General features: G+C 47.5%; 1 protein-coding gene across 3 annotated transcripts in view; it reads left to right on the top strand.

Moving 5' to 3' along the window:
- Positions 1–17,047, top strand: part of CYTH4 (cytohesin 4) — a 35,538-nt gene that overhangs the window by 5,675 nt on the left and 12,816 nt on the right. Inside the window, exons 2-15 of one of the 3 annotated variants that reach the window (XR_008822147.1) lie at positions 319–401; positions 2,730–2,830; positions 3,087–3,153; positions 5,466–5,584; positions 5,971–6,051; positions 6,715–6,827; positions 7,392–7,540; positions 9,227–9,338; positions 9,783–9,859; positions 10,225–10,296; positions 11,143–11,297; positions 11,684–13,064; positions 13,231–13,383; positions 14,944–15,471. Coding sequence is in view for 1 of the 3 variants with exons in the window: in XM_056340899.1 (XP_056196874.1) it covers positions 319–401; positions 2,730–2,830; positions 3,087–3,153; positions 5,466–5,584; positions 5,971–6,051; positions 6,715–6,827; positions 7,392–7,540; positions 9,227–9,338; positions 9,783–9,859; positions 10,225–10,296; positions 11,143–11,297; positions 11,684–11,756 (1,202 nt within the window). In the remaining 2 variants the exon portion in view is untranslated. Of the gene's footprint in view, positions 1–318; positions 402–2,729; positions 2,831–3,086; positions 3,154–5,465; positions 5,585–5,970; positions 6,052–6,714; positions 6,828–7,391; positions 7,541–9,226; positions 9,339–9,782; positions 9,860–10,224; positions 10,297–11,142; positions 11,298–11,683; positions 14,328–14,943; positions 15,472–17,047 lie in introns of those variants that run through there. The other 2 variants (XR_008822148.1, XM_056340899.1) reach the window with 2 other exon arrangements.

Below are 17,047 nucleotides of genomic sequence, written 5' to 3'. Positions count from 1 at the left end.
CATTGTGCTTACAGTGAGCAAAACCATTGAGTAGGTGGGGTGGGTTGCTGCAGACTTAGATCAGAGAGCTACCAGTGCAGTGGCTGGCTGCTAGGAGGGTTATATGGGTCTGTGCTGCTTGCTGTGGACTGAGAAACATTTGCAGGGCAAAGCTGAGGTGCAGTGGCTGCAACAGCAGGTAACATAGATGCTGAAACACAGAAATCAGAGTTGCTGTGGCATGACCCTATGAGAGGATAGGGGCTGAGAGGCTAAGGCAGCTTTTCCTGTGATATGTTGGCCCCAGTAATATTCTCATGGGCAACTCTGTTCTTTCAGGGTCAACTGACTTGAGTGAGGCTGAAGAGGCTGAAATAGAGACAATCAGGCAGCACAGACAGGAGCTTTTGGAGGACATTAAGGTAAGGACCATCCTCTTCCTCTTGTCTCCCTAGCTTTCTCAAAACTGTCTTCATCAAAAAGTGTTTTCATGTAATAGTCCAGGTCATGCAGAAGTGCTTCTGCACAGGAGACATTTGCTCTGGCATGATCCAGCTTGAATTCTGAACTTCAGGTGGCCTTGGCGTATTTGCTACCAGGGTACATCCAACCTGTGGTACCCTCTGCTGCAGGAGTCATCAACTACCCTAATGGGATATTTGAGAAAGGTTGGTCAGCTCATTAGCAATGATGAGCTGGGATTGCATATTTAGGATTAAGGAAATAAGTATGACTTTACTAAGTCATACTGGCAGGGATCTGGTTCAGCATTTATGATGATTTTTAATTACTGATTACCTGCTAATAACATATCAGTCCTAGTTACCTGCTGCATCTCGCTGTGTTTATTGAACTTTTGTTTGGTTTGTGGACCTCTAACAAGTCCTCCATGATGGATCCTGTCTCTTTCAGAGGTGTGTGATGGCAGGACCATCCACACAAGTTTCTGTGGTTGAATTTGTTTTTCCTTTTCTTTTAGGAGACCCAAACATTTCTCCAGAGACTCCAAAAATGTCTGAAAGTGACAGATTCAAAATCAGTCAGTAATATCATGTTGTGGTCATGCATAGTGCTGTACACTTTCTATTCTGTTCTGCCTCCACCACCATGGAATGGGGTCTCCTACTTGAGAGAGCTTATTGCACTGAATCATTGGATTTGCACTGTTTTTCCCACAACATAAAGATATCCAGATGCCTGGGGAATAGGTGCAATATCTCCTTGTGTAGAGTAAAGGATTAAGTAAAACTACCTATTACTTCTTAGGCTTCCAGAGTCACCATCTCTGCTGCAAATCAGAGTAGGGTCTTGTCCCTTCTTGCAAAACAGGTTGTGAATGTATGTGCGTGTGGTTTGCCTGTGTGGTTCTTATCTCTTCAGTTTTCAGCATAGGCAACGTGCACTGTAGGAGGCAGGATATTTGAATAGGAATACCATGTTTTTTATCCACTGTGGACAGAGAAAAGCTACTAGACTGCACAGACCCCTACTCTAAATCCCAAAGCCATTAACCAATGGGGTATGCATTGTCCAATGGAGCAAGATGAGCTTAGGTGAGAGTGTTTGGAACTAGAGACATTTTCCCAGGTGGATTTCTACAGAGAGCATCTAGCAAACCCTTTAACACAATGAGTTGGGGGGATGTCTGGTGGGAGAGTAGGGAGGAGGGGAGAGCTTGGGTCAAGACTTCCCAGTTGCACTGCCAAAAGACAGCAGCGAATAAAATAACAAAATTGATAATAATTTGAAATTCAGGAGCTAAGGTCACAGCTTTGTTACATTTGCACAATAACTAAAGCTTAGTAAGGAACACTCCCAGCTCTGGAGACTGATGAGGCACAACAGAATGAAGGCCAGAGCAGAAATCCAGAAGCCCTTTTAAATTATGGGATACTGGAGAGCTTCAGTTTCTCTATCTGGGTGCATACTTTGGCCACATCCTTACTCCTTGTTGAGGCAAGATCTGTCATAAAATAATGCTTCCTCCCCTGCTTATTCTGGTTTGCATGAGGAAGAATTTGGGTGATTCCTGCAAGAGAGCTGTGATGCACTGTGGCTCTGAGGAGGGCCATAACTACAGGATGGAAGCAAGGAGATATAGACATCTTCATTTCCTTGGCAACACAGAATATCCAGCCAAGAAGGCCAAGGTCTGTCATGGACCTAAAGGGAACTGAATTCTACAATTGATGATTTAAAATTTGACAGTGATTACTCTTCTTTTGCTCCTCCTCCTTTCTTTCTCCACTTAAAGACAGGCATCTGCTTAATGGTATTTCAATGATAGCTACGTTAAAACCTCCGTGTTTCACAATGTGGCCACTTCAGGTTCATATTGACCTCACAGTTACTGGTTCCACTTCCTCTTTCGTGGACGTGTACCAAGGCTATGCAAAGTAAAAGCTAGAAGGAAATGGGCACAATGGAAGGAGCCTCACATCTGACATTGTTTGAGGAACTGAAATCAACACCATTCTGAGTTCTCTGATATTCTCCATGCTGGCTAAGCTTAGTTTTCCAGTCTTGATTGACAACAGATATAGGAACATCTTTCTGCCCCACTGTCCCATTGTTTTCATCTGGAATCCATCAGGGTGACCCTAGAGCAGTGTCCATTTCATAGACATCCTTGGCTAGTTGTGACCATCTGACCTGTCCTTTTCCTATGACTGAGGGAAGAACTAAGACTTGCTCTGTATGCGTCTGCTGTTTTCCACTCCATCCCCTTCATCCTCATATTTCTTTTGCAGAAGCTGAAAGAAGAGATTGCTGAAGTGTTTGCGGAGATTGAGTGCTTCCAAAATGCAAAGGAGAGGCAAGAGGCAGACAGTAATCCTGGGGAGCAGACCAGGCAAGTGGGACAAGATGAGTATTCATTTGTTTACAAAGTCTCTCTCTTGATGTTGAGAAAACAAAAACATCTATGGAATTTGCATCACACCAAGGACAGGGAAATGAGAACAGGAATACCCTTCCCTCCTCTAAGATTTCTCTTTATTCCTGAATAGTCAGACAACTGTTCTTGAGACATGTAAGTTACCTTGTGAGTGAATTGAAACATGGACCTTTTTTCTAAGCTTGACTTTCCTCCTTCTTTGTGTTTGCAGCAAACTATCACAGAAGGATAAACTTCTGTCCCTGGGCCGGAAGAAATTCAACGTGGACCCTGCGAAGGTAGGATTTGCTCATTCCACTTACGAGGAGAAAGATCTCCTGTTGGCTACTGGTCCACTTGCAGTCACCAATGTCAAAGGGACTACATATGGCATGGTACTGTGGGGCTAGTTTTCTACCTCACTAAGGCTCCAATTAGTAGCACCCTCCACCCTGTCCCTGAATAAGGTCCCCTGATATGATCAAGCTGTGTTGCATCTCCCCATCACGTGCCTATAGGCCACCCCATCAGGTACAACCCAAAACTAAGGGAAATAAAGGGAGAACAGTTTAACACTGCCAATGTGTCAGAAGAGCCAAATCTCCTCCAGCCCAGATCTTCTTGCCTGTGAGAGGCTAAGAATTGGCCATAGTGTAAAGGAGGAGGATGAAGTAAGAAGGTGAGAAGTTTTGAATGTCAAATTGCTTAGCTAAGTGCTTCTGTACTTTTGGAAGTAGTTTTTGTTTTGATAGTATTGGTTGGACTGTGGTGTGAATCCAGGTTTTCTACTTTCTGGGGCTCTGACCAGTGTGCTCCAAACTCCATAGCTTTCAGCCCTCTGCAGAAAGCTCTAAAATCATTATGATTAAGCAGAGAAGATGTGAGAAAGACAGCTTTGTCTTGCTTCCTCCTCACCGGTGCACCATTTTTTGAGCTCTGTAAGGAAAACCACAAGCTTCAATGATTGCTTGCCAGCTACCCACCGCAGCTAGTATCGTGGGTGGCTGCTGGTCTGAGTGACAACATCTCATGTCTCCTCCTCTGCCCTCCTGAGACCCTCAGGATGCCTTCCCCAGTGCCCACACCACAGCTGGAGTGCTTGCCAGTCCCCTGGACATCCCTCTGCCAGTGGAAGCTGTCTCAGAACAGTAATATCAGTACTTACAGCCTGCGTGAGAGCAGGCTTCATTTTGTGGTTTTGTCTGACCTTTTTTTTGAGACCCCAGAGGCTTTTCTGTCTGTGGCACTGTGCCATGCTGTGTGGATATACATATTATGTATATCTACATATATAATATATATGTTCTGTGGAAATACCTGAGCTCGTTCTGACTCCAAACCAGTTTAGCTTTAGTAGTTCAATGCTGATCAACCTGGTTGAAATGTTATACTACGTGCATATATTATGCAGATCTCTGTTTATTGCTTCCCTTTTGCTACATGCCATAGGCTGAGTGGTGTTGCAATGCAAGGAACTTTCTTCGCACCTCATTGCTAAGGTTGCACTTCATCCATGCAATGCTGATACTTTAAATGAGTTCCTACCTCCAAGATCTCAGGGCAAGTTCCTGAGGCTAGAGGAGGTAAGCATTAGGAATCTGGCTGAATGAAACCTTTAGGGAGAAACGTTTTCTTCTGGAAAATGGAGCTACATCATCACTGCAATGCTTTGCAAAATTAAATTGATCTTCCAATTCCATCTGGGGATAAAGAAAAGAAAATAGTGGGGAAAAATCTCACAAACATTTCAATTTCTTCTTTTGAAACTGCTTTTTCTTTGGGGCATTTTAGAAATAGTTTCTTATATATTACAAGGCAAAGTGAATTGGTTCTGCTGAAGTAGAACATTTTGATGGATCTAAACCAATTTTCATTTCTTTATTGTATTTTGTGAGGAGACTTGCAATGTGGTCTGGAAACTTGCAGTGGTTTTAGATATTATTAAGAATCTTAAAAAAACCTTAACTTTCTGTGACTTTGAAAATCATGGAATTCCCTCTAAAATAGGATGTTGACTCTTTGTGCAGCCCAACTCAGACCCTTTATATTTCTTACAAAATGTATTCCATCCTTACTGGCAGAGCAGGATGGATCTGAGGAGATTGCAGACTTCTCTGTTCTGTGGCATAGAAGAAAACTTAGGAAAAAGTAATTTTATCTCAAGGCCATATTTCTGTCCAAGTACATTTTTTTTACTATGTCTCCTTTTAAACAAACATTTATTTTTTTTAAGTCAAGTTAATTCAGAAAAAAAATGACATTTAGGAGAACAGTAAGATATTTTGACTGAAAATGTTAACATGACCTATTTTGACTTTGCCTTTTTGGACTTTTAGCCTACATTGCCTTTTTTTGTTTGGTTGATTTTTCCATCCCAGTGAAACATTTATCCAAATCTAGGGCTAAAATGGAAGTGGGACTGACCCACCATGGTGAATGAAGAGGAATACAGGTGGGAACATGGCTGGGTTCTTCCATAAAAGATCTGGGGAGTAACAGAGAAGGCAACATCATCAAAGCCAAGGAAGGCTGATACCAGGGTGTTTGAGTCCTACTTTCTCATCAGCCCACAGAGCTGTCTTACTTCACTGTCTCACTTCTCCTCCCCCAGGGGATCCAGTACCTGATTGAGCACAAGGTATTGTCCTCAAACCTGCAGGAGATTGCCAAATTCCTCCACAATGGTGAAGGCCTGAACAAGACAGCCATTGGGGACTACCTGGGTGGGAGGTGAGCAACTCAGCCTGGATGAGGAGGCCCTTTGGAGGCCCTGTCCTGCCTGGGCCCTCTCAACTACCATTTTAGATGATCCCTGGCAGACTTCAGTCAGGTGCCAAGACTGAAGATACCTCAAACTGCAGTGGGCTAGGTGGTCAGTACACCCGGGGCGGGGGGCCTTTGGACTGTGGCTAAGGCTGGCTGTATGGGCTACTTTTCCTCCTGCCCGTAATGGAGTCAGTATTCCCAGACTAGAATGTACATCTTGGCTTCTTCTTGGTCACATAGGAAGTGGAGGCTGGGACGGACTCAGGTTGCATGTTGTCACACGAAAGGGCATCCAAACTGAGTAGGGTAAAGGTTCTTTTCTGACTTTTTTTCCTTCTACCCTCCCCCAGGGACCCCACAAACATTCAGATCCTCCAAGCTTTTGTGGCGTGTCACCAGTTTGCCAACCTCAACCTGGTGCAGGCGCTGAGGTGAGTAAGCATGCAGGACACAGGTGATGGAGCAGAAGCCGGCTCAGTCTTTGGGTCTTACCACCCAGGAAGGTTGTGTAGCCCTGCTGGGCTGAGATGGGGCTTCCCAAGGCCCTGCTGCATGTGTTGGCTCCAAGACTGTTGCTCTGTGAGATGTTAACATCTCTTCCTGGGGGAACTCTTCCGTGGTCCCTTGACTGGACTGGCCACATGCAGAGAGAAAAGATGGGAAAAGCAAAGTGGGCTTCAATGACTGGGGAGTGGGGCAAGTTATTTTTGCACCAAAAACCATGTCTGTCCACAGTGCCTGTTATGTCAGAGACAAAGTGAGTCTTAGTCTTAGGGCACTCTGTTTTCTTATAGTCCAGCCTTCTGGCAGGGCTCTTTCTCTTGAGGTCTCTGCTGCTTTTCAGGGCACTCATTAGGGAAGAGGAGCCATGGTTTCCATGTTGCTCAGTTATGCTTTCTGGGTTTAGGGTGTTTGAGGTTTATGAGCCCAGGCAATTTTTTGAGAGAGGAGCAGAGCTCCTGCTTCATGCGCTGAGTTGTCTCTCCAGTGTGATGGGATGACTTTTATTTTCATGGTGTCCCATGGTTTGAGGGAAAGGATAAATGTCCCTTGCACTCAATCTGACTAACTCTCTGGCATGCTGGTCCTGATAGGCAGTTCCTATGGAGCTTCCGCCTGCCTGGAGAAGCACAGAAGATTGACCGGATGATGGAGGCCTTTGCCAGCTGGTACTGCAAGTGTAATCCAGGAGTGTTCCAGTCCACAGGTAGTTACAGGGAGAAGACAGGCTTTCAAGCTGAGCACTGCTGTTTGCTAGGGAGAGGAGCCTTCCTTTTCCATTCACAAAGCACAGAGGACATCACTTGGAAGTGCAGATGTTTCCCCTTAAGCTGAAGGAGGCAGCCGAGCTCCTGTGAAGCTTTTGTGAAGCTTTTGAATAGTCTGAGGGTCTTCAGCTCTCCTTTTGCTACTATGCTGCAGTCCATCCCCACAGGCAATGGACTTGAGAAGTGCTGCCAGCCCCTATACCTCATTGCAGCAAGGATGGCACTGGCAGACATAGGTCATAGAAACTTTCCTGCTGGCAGAGCCATTATCAGACCAGGTCTACCTAACTTGCCCCATTACCCTGAGAGGATGGCATCACCTCCATCACAGGAGATCAACCCTTGTCCCTCTTTCTCCTAGCAGAGAGAATATCTCCCTTTCCCTCCTACAGCTGAGAGGATGACACTGTTCTCTGCTGCCTGGAAACCAAGCCACCTGTAAGGATATGGATTGATCTGCCCTCTAACACGTCACTTACCCTGGTTTTCTTTCTCATTGCCAGATACCTGTTATATACTCTCCTTCTCTATCATCATGCTCAACACCAGTCTGCACAACCCCAATGTGAAAGACAAACCCCCCTTTGAAACATTTGTATCCATCAACAGAGGCATTGACAATGGGGGGGACCTGCCAGAAGAGCTCTTAAAGGTAAGAAGACCTGCCATTTTCTCATCAGTCCCTCTTTTTCTCTCTGGCTTGGGGTCCACCAAGAAGCAAAGGTCCACAGGTCTCAGTGTAATACAGGTCTGTTGACCTTCTGCCATACAAGGGGAAGGGCTACACGAGGAAAGAGGGCAGTATGTAGAAAAGCAAAGCTGGAAAATGTGGAAACTGCTTTGGAGAGGTGCTGCATATGTGCTTGTTGGTGAGGACATGGACCAAGAGAGACGGGGCTGGAGGCTTTTAGGGAATAGTAGTATTGGTTTAAGAAAGTTTGTGCTTTTAAGTGTGTCCGTGTGAGACAGGGACAGGTATTATAACTGTGTGAGAGAGGAAGACATGAGCTGTGGGTGTCTGTGTGTCACATAGGTTGTGTGAACGGGGCACCCACATCTGTGGGAGGTTGTTGGGTGCCTGACTCTTTTGGCCAGCTTTGAAAGTCCTAGCCCTCAGGAGGACTGTCTTGTTTCTTGTGTGTCTCTCTGTGTGTCAGGCAATGTCACCCTGGCCCAGATTATGAATTCCTTTCCGTTGTTCATACCTAAATGTCTCAGCTGACCCCAGTGTTCATTCACATCAGTCAGGACACCAGTGCCTGACCTCTCTTACACCAAGATATGCCTTTGAGTGAGTAGAACTAACAAGCACCAAACGAGTGTCAGGATCTCTTCCAGCATCCGTGAAGCTCTCAGCAGGTTCATGTGTCTCTGATCCCAGAGTATGAAGATTCAGAGCAGGGGAGACAGAGTCAGGGGATGCATCCATCAACAAAGCTGAAGCTATCGTTTTCCCAAAGGCTCAGCAGGCATCAGACCTGCCCTATGAAGCCAGGTAGAGGTGGGCAGCCTGCCTACATGTGTTTAATTTTACCCAACCAACCTGGGGAAAACAGCTTGTGTCTTGTGTCGAAGAGGCTGCCTACATCCCACACTTGGGTTTGCTGAGCAGCATCCCCTCAGGGTAAAGGCTTTAGATTTTTCTCCAGTGTGTCATTTCTTTCCCGCAATTTGAGGGAACTTTCAGGAGCCTGTAGGTTTGTTTTTTTTCTTGGCTTGGAATTTGTGTAATAAATGATGGCAAGTCCAATGATGTGAGCAACATTTTTGTATCCCTTGAAAGCTAGTAACCTGCCTCCCTGTCACTCTGCTGTTATGAATGTCAGCCACCCTTTGTGTGCCTCAGTGCAAAAGCCTTTGTTCTATGAAATGTGCCTCCTTGTGGACATGTAAGTGTGTGTGTTGGTCTCTACATACAAGTTCTCAACAGTGTTTGGCACCACCAGTCCAGAGCCTAAATGGGGCTGCAGTCTCTGTCATGTTGTGTCGTGTGTCCCCCAGTGCCACAGTACTACCCACAGTGGCACTTGTGTGACACGCTGGGTTTAGTCACTGAGACCTCTCTTGGTAAGGATGCACACTTTTGTGCCTGTGACTTCCCAAACTGGGTGCCTTTTTTTTTGACACAGGATGCAGAAAAGAGCTGGTGAGCCCCCTTGAGATGCTGTGAGATGTAGACTGAGGACTGTCGTAGCCCCAGTGCTCCCCTCCCCATTCACCTGCCCTCCCCTGTGGGGACAGAGTGATGAACCAGATGGACTTAGGAAAGTTGTGTACTAGCTTTGTCAGAAATCTTTCTTTCTCTTTCCCTCTCTCCGCTTCCAACGTTCTGGGGCAGAATCTGTTTGAGAGCATAAAGAATGAGCCATTCTCCATTCCAGAGGATGACGGGAATGACCTCACACATACTTTCTTCAACCCTAGCCGTGAGGGCTGGCTCCTGAAACTAGGTAAGGGTGAGGATTCCTCTAGCTCCTCCGAATTCCCCACCTGCCTGCCTCCCACCACACATCTCCCTCGGGAGCGCACCAGCATCTCTGCGGTCCTTCCCTCCCCTCTGCTGCGGTGGGGTGAGGCTGACACCTGCTGTTGAAAGCAGCTGCCTGCCCTCTCCTCCCAGCTCCTGGCAGGCTCTGTCTGCTCGAAACGGGTCGCGGAAAGATAGCCCTCACCCTCCCCATTCCCAGCCCCATCAGAGCAAAACTGGCTCCCTGTGTCTGCGTGTCCACCCTATGGCATCACATCAGCAGTGAGCACCACGGTTGCCTCCCTGGGGCTGATCTACAGGGAGAGCTGGGAGGGTATGGCTGTGTGTGCAGGACTGGAGCTTGGAGGGGTGCGGTGGGGAGGACGGCAAGATGTGTGACTAAGGGCCTTTGACTTACTGCCTTTAGGAGGACGTGTGAAAACCTGGAAACGCCGTTGGTTCATTCTGACTGATAATTGCCTGTACTACTTTGAGTATACCACGGTAAAGGCTTAACTCCCAGTGGGGAAATTGTGTGGTGGGTGGTTATGAGCCTCTGAGGGGCCAGGAAGAAGCAGAGGGTGGGGGGCAACTCTTCCCTTCTACCCTGTGCTGCCAGCCAGACCTCTCTTCTCTGCTATGCTGTTTCCTTACCTCTGGTCTTGAGGAGGAGAGAGGCTGGACACTGCAGCTGTTGCTGTGATCTCCTGTAAACTAAGCTTCTTATTGTGTAAATGGAGGGGGTTTCCCCAGGCACACACTGCACTTGTCACCCCCACTAAGGTACATGTCTGGGAAATCAGGGAGGCTCTAAATAGTGTAGCTGTGGGGAGCATGTTGGGTGTTAATTCATGTTTCCTTGCCTTCAGGACAAAGAGCCTCTGGGCATTATCCCCCTGGAGAATCTATCAGTCCGGAAGGTGGATGATCCTAAAAAGCCAGTAAGCATCCATTGCTTGATACTCTGTCAGTGCAGGTTCTCAGACGGTCAGAGGGAAGAAAGGGTGCCCATCTCCTACTTTTACCATGCTTTTCAGAGGGCAGCTGCCATTCCAAATTGCCTTGTGCCCCCATCTAAACATGACAGTATCTAAACATGATTGTATTTTACCAGGGAAGATCTGGTGTGAACAGAGAGCTGTCCTTTGGCTGGCTGTATTGTATGTTTTCATGTGTGTGTGTGTGTGTGTGTGTGTGTGTTTAGGGGGGCACACAGCTGACTCCCTCCTCATTTTGCACCAGGAGATGTGGGTTCAGTTTCTCTCCCCGGGATTCTCCATAATGAGTTACAGAACATACAGACCAGACAGTGCTGTGGTGCTAGGAAACTATCCCAGGAAGTGACACTCTTTGTCTGTGCATCTTTTGTTCATACCCACTCTTTTATGTGTCATGTATGGCTCTGGGAAAAGTGCCTTCTGTCTGTGTGCTGGCAGGCAGAAGAGAGGACGCATCTACTTAAAAGGGGGAGAAATTTTCATTATGGAGCAGAGTGACAGATCCCAAAAGGTGTTTTCTGATAACTGTTGATGGTCTATCTATAAAGCCTGTTTTAGTGTCCAGCCCTCCACAGGAGGGGTGTATTTACCTAAGAGGGGTGGCCTGGAGATCTAACTTATAGGGGGGTTCTTGGGGTGGGGAAGGAAAGGCTCTTCTGCACTTCAGAGACAGAACGCTCTCCTCCCCTTTGGAAGGTCTCTGAGCCTGTCAACCATAGTTGAAGGCAGCATAGTCTCCTTGGTCCACCTGCCCTCCCCTACTGCTCCATTTCATTCCCTTTCTCACAGAACTGCTTTGAGCTCTTCAATCCTAACTGCAAAGGGCAGAAGATCAAAGCCTGCAAAACAGATGCGGATGGGAAAGTGGTTGAAGGCAAGCATCAGTCCTATAAGATCTCAGCAGTCACACCAGCAGAACGTGATGAATGGATTGAGGCAATAAGGTGAGAAAACCAGAACTGGAGGCCTGAGCTTGCCTTTGATCAGTCCCGGGGACAAATTGTTGTGCAGTTTATTCAGCCACCACAGCTTGAAAAAGGGGGTGGAAGAAAATGTTTGCAGTCTACCAACTGTAGTACCTCTTGATTTCAGAGTTTCAGGGTCTTTTCTGGAGAATCTCTAGCCACAGCTAAACTCTCTGCTGTGGGTATGCAGATCTCCAGTCCTATATTTTGGTGAGAGGTATCTCTGTGCAAGTTCAGTTAAGTTGCCTTTGCTGTTCTCCAGCATTAAATCTCTTACTTTTGTTCCCATTTCCTCAGTTAAGTTGCCTTTGCTGTTCTCCAGCATTAAATCTCTTACTTTTGTTCCCATTTCCTCTTATTTCCAGGACCAGTATCACACAGGATCCTTTCTATGATCTGGTCTCTGCCCGTAAGAAAAAGATTGCCAGCAAAAACTGAGCCCTGACCTGGGCACTGGCAGCAGGAAGATGTAGTTGTTGGACAGCTTCCCTCCCACACTGGGCTCTTCCAGTGAAGAAATTTGGGAGCATTGGTTCCCTCTGCCTCCCACTTGGCAGGAAGATGACTGACAGGACAACTTGCCAGATTTGCTTCTTCCCTTTCCAAACTGAAGGCAGAGGCACAGTGTGCAATCCACTGAGAACTGTCAGAACCATGGGCATGGCGTTTCTTATGTCCAAACTTAAAGGCTCAACAGCAACTGGCCTTTGGATTTTCCCATATAGCCCCAGGCATGTAAGACAGGATGTGAGAGGAGACAAGAATGTCTCCAGAATGCCTCTCCTGCCATCAAACCAGGCCTGGGTATTTTGCTGTGAGGAACCCTGTAGATGCTCTCAGAGCATGGTTCAGTCAGTTGCAGAGCAGAAAAAGCACCAATGGTTTCTCTTCCATGAACAGAGATGTGTAGTGGTTGTGGAGACGGGGCCACTGATACTAAGATCTCACTGTGAAACCAGAGGCCAAGGGAAGATAAGAAGCCCCCTGTCTGGAAGAGAGCCTTCCCTACCTCTTCCTATAGCTGAGAGGGCTGTAATCCTGGGAGGTCCCTGCTCTGTAACTGAGTCATAGGTTTTAAAACATTAAAGATGTTGGATAGAGAGATAAGGGGTAAATGAGTGTAGAGAGGCTGTGGGACCAGGGAAGTAGCTCTGAGTCTTTTGTCTCTCTGTTTTGAGACCCAGGGACCACCACAGGTCTCCCTAGGGAAGTAATCCAAACACTAGCTCTCCTCCTGGCTGATGGCTCCCCAACAGAGGTTGCTTCCTTGTGCTGCCCCAGAGGCCTGGGCTGTGTATCTGAAAAGCCTGCAGCCAGAAGACATGAAAAACTGGAGGTGCATACACACCACACACACAAGTGCAAGTGCATACACACACACACACAGAGACATTCCCACCTTCAGACTGGTCATCTGGAGTCTGGGGGTTTTTTTGTCTCTTGTGTAAAGAAAGAAATAAAAGTGCCTGAAATAAACCAAAACTCAGCGTAACATGATGGTTTTAGTGATAAAAGCAGAGGAAGTGAGATAAGTGTCATGTTCCTGTGCCTAGCCAAGCAGCCTGGGCACCACCGCAGCTCTGCACTGCACCCAAAATGCAGGCGGGCTGAGTGCTGGCACAAGCTGGGCAGTGCGGGACAGAGGAGTAAAGGTGCAGGGAGCTGCAGCCCTGCAAACTGGGAACAGCACGGAGGCCAATGCCGGGGGCTCCAGAGGCAATTACACCTGCAGGGTTAAAGGACGTGGTAAGCTATTGCTATTTCCTCTGTCACCTTTTGGATCTCTTCTAGTAAGCACTGGTGCTGCCTCAGTCTCTTGCATTTTTCCTTCCTGCAGAGGGCTGTATCTACCCGGCAATCTGCAGCAGGGCCAGCACAGCCTAATTATTCATTCTAGTTATTTTTGCCCAAGCCACAGGAATGCTGAATTAATTTCAAGAGGCAGGGAGTGTATCTCAGAGTTGAAGCACGTGCTTACCCTGGAGAAGAAACATGAAGGTTTTCTTCTGCTTGTGTCTGCAAATGTCTCCTGTGTTGAATCTTTTTGTTGCTGGTGTGATACAGGGTGAGTTTGCTGCCTGCTGCTGTAGAGTACATATGCTCACACACACATTCACTCTTGCTTTGGGTTCAATGCAAGGAGGCAGGGTTGTGTCCAGAGGCAGGAGGAGAAGTCAGAATATGGTCCCTTGTCTTGTCAGTATCTCCAATATATGTAAGAGAAATATAAATATGCACTTGGTTGGTGAAAGGCGTCCCAGAAAGAGCCTAGGATTTGGGTGAGAAATATCTGTTCTAGTGCCTCTCAGGCTCATGCTCTGTGTGACACAAGCTAACAAAATGTAGCCTGGAGTCTCTCTTCTACACACAGTCTGATCTTGGGTGAGAAAATCCAGGCTAAGCCCTCCCTTGAGTTTACCTGGATCATTCCTATGACAGCAGGGTTTGTCCAAGCTCTTCTCAGTCCTTGCTCATCCCAAATCCTTGCAATTCTTTTCAGGCTGCCTATGTCCTTTCCCCTCCCTCTTTCCCTCAGATACCCATGCACTGCAGAGTAGATCTATTCCTAGCAGGGACATGGTAGGAAGAACAACTTCTGAGAGGCAAAACAATGCACAGAGACAGGCAATTTTGTAATTTCCATCCATCAAACTAACTACAAGAGTCAGGAGGAGATGGACCCTTTCCCTGACTCCAGTACAGAAAATTCACTTCCAAACTCCTTGCTATACCATGCCCCGATATCCTCAATGCCACAAACATAATGGTACCTGATGTTCCCCACCAGCAATGCAACATGTGCGCTCTCCAAGCAGTAGCCTTGACCTCATGCCTGCTGAATACCAATGTGTTTGGCATTGGCCAGGGTGTCTCAGGACAGGTCTATAAAACTTGACCGTCCAGCCATATTCATGTGCTTTAATAGCTGTGCTTGGAGCCCTTGCAAATTTATGATGGGAACAACTTCTGCAACTAGAATGGCACCACCAGGGAATGTGTTTCTGGCCACCGTCACACATTGCCTTTGCTGAGGGCAACTGCAGCACCACACACATGAATGCATACACACCTGAATGCATACACACAGACAACCCTTCAGGTAATAAATCTGACGGATTGCTATCTATCTGGTAGATGTGTCCCTCTTTCTCATCATAGGCAGTGTATGTGGCTCACACAGACATACACGTAGAAGACTGACACTTATTCCCTGCCTGCCTAAGGACTCCTGCACACACCCAGTAATTCGTTTTCATAATAAATGTCTGTCTATTTTCATAAAAGGGCTGGGAGGAGAATACCACAGATGTGTGGAACAGACCACATCACTGCATCCTGCCTCCTCCACGCTTCTTCCCTTCCTTCTGTCCCCTGTTTATCAGCTCCTTTTTGGAAGGCTAATACATTTTAAAAAGGCATTCTAGAAATTGTTTGCAGTGACAGAGATGGAGCAGCTGTGAGGAGAGCCAGCAGCCTCATTTAGTACAGCTTAGATATCTAGCAAAAGGTAGAGAAAATCTCTGGGAGGTGGAGGGGAAACACAGTGTATGAATGGAGACAGACTGGGCTGAATTATGGATTCAAAGCCGGTCAGGTGGTATGAATTGAACTTGTCTTTTTCCAGGGGGTGAATGCCCTTGGTGATAGGAGCTCATGAACAAATGGAAGCCTGTAGGAAGGCAAGACTCTGCAAGCAAGTTGGCTGGGAGTGGTGTTCGGTGGCAGGGTGGGAGCACCCATCTGATATACTGTCCATTCCTGGCAAGCCTGAAACTGTTCAGCTGGTTATCACACACCTTTCAGCGCAAAGGGAAAATCAAGCAGCTCTTTTCTGCTAGCTAAACGGGGTTATCTGGAGTGGGACTGCTAGCCTTTAACTCTCTCTGTGGTACACACCTCAGCCCTCCACAGCAGTGCAGGGATTGCCACCAAGCGGGGTTGACAAGTTTGCCAGTTTGTACCATACATAAATCTGGAAGACTAGAAGGCTATCACAAGGGCCACAGAGGGATGGGAGCCAGCCTTCATACCCTCTGAGACTGGTCATTTGCGTGGAAAGAAGCACAGTCCTGCTGTATTGGAGCTGGTTTGAATGGTGCAGTCAGATTTGTGGGTCCAACAGGAGCAGTTCCTCCTGTCTCCCATCCCTTATGTAAGTTTGGTGGCTGAAAAGCAACTCATTTCCTGCGGGGGGTGGGGGTGGGGGTGGCGGGGTGGGGTGGGAGTGGGGGGAGCCACTGTGGTACTTGCTCCCTCTTAAAACTTTCTTTGAATATGCATTTCACGCAGAAAGTCCATTGCACAAAGCCAGAGGGCACAATGGCTCTCAAAGACACCATGGTCCCTCTGCTGAGCCTTTTCTGGCTCATTTCTGTCTCCAGCCTGACAGAAGGCCAGGCTGGGAGGCTGGGGGAAGCCCAGGCAGACTGGGTTTGAGATCTGACCAGGCTTTCTTGGAGTGTGTGTCACATCTGCAGAGGCTCTGCTCTAAGTGCCTGCGACAGAGGCATGCAGCAGTCTCATCTTGCCATGCCAATTTCCAATCCTGCCGCCTCCCTGCAATGAAGATGAATGTGGCCTGTCCCAAGTTACCACATTCTTGTGTATGCGAGCCTGTATACAGACAGTTTGCTCCTGAAGGCTGATGTTGTTGGGCTAACTGCAAGGAGGTTGTGTATAGCTGGACAGAGAGGACTACAAGGGAAGAGTCACGGAGGGTGGAGGACTCTGGGTCTTGTGTGTGTTGTTGATGAAGAAGGATTTTTGGTGACAAGGACAGGGTTTTCACCTCAGCTCCAGAGCAGGAGCAGCACAAATGCTAGGAACAAGTGAGGTATCATCATGGTTTAACCCCAACTGGCAGCTAAGCACCACACAGCTGCTTGCTCACTCCCCCCCAGTGGGATGGGGGAGAGAATCAGAAGGGTAAAAGTGAGAAAACATGTGGGTTGAGATAAAGACAGTTTAATAGCTAAAGCAAAATCTGCGCATGCAAGCAAAGCAAAACAAGGAATTAATTCACCACGTTCCCATCAGCAGGCAGGTGTTCAGCCATCTCCAGGAAAGCAGGGCTTCAGCATGCTAACAGTTACTTGGGAAGACAAACACAGTAAGTCCAAACGCCCCCCCCCCCGCCCCCACCCCCACCCCTTCCTTCTTCTTCCCCCAGGTTTTTATGCTGAGCAAGAAGTCATATGGTATGGAATATCCCTTTGGTCACTTGGGGTCACCTGTCCCAACTCATGTTCCCTCCCAACTTCTTGTGCATCCCCAGCCTGCTGGCTGGTGGAGCAGGGTGAGGGGCAGAAAAGGGTTGACTCGGTGTGCGTAAATAAATAAAATTAACACTATCCTAGCCAAAACCAGCACAGGTGCAACATCCCTTGAACAGCCTGCAACCTTTACTGCAGTCACCGTGTCACACCACCAAGGGGCACTCCATGCCACCACAGCTCTCCTCTTTCTGTGGGGCTGAAGAGTATTTGTCACTAGACACACCAGCCCAACACTTTAGGGAGAGAGTGGAGATGGTGTAAGGTGGCCATTACATCTGGGCCTTCAAGGCCACAGCAAGTGCAGGAAGAGGACCCTATACCCTGCTAGCACAGCATGTCTTTGCTCCTCTGCCTTGCTGAATAAGTGGGGTTACATGCTCCTTTCTGCATGTCACACATACCTAAGCACATCTGCACATACACAGGTGCACACAGAGTCCACATGCTTCCCAG

Source organism: Falco biarmicus, chromosome 5 (assembly GCF_023638135.1).
Source record: "Falco biarmicus isolate bFalBia1 chromosome 5, bFalBia1.pri, whole genome shotgun sequence".
Taxonomy (NCBI): domain Eukaryota; kingdom Metazoa; phylum Chordata; class Aves; order Falconiformes; family Falconidae; genus Falco; species Falco biarmicus.
Note: the sequence above shows the minus strand (reverse complement) of the source record. Positions and strands in the feature narration are given on the sequence as shown.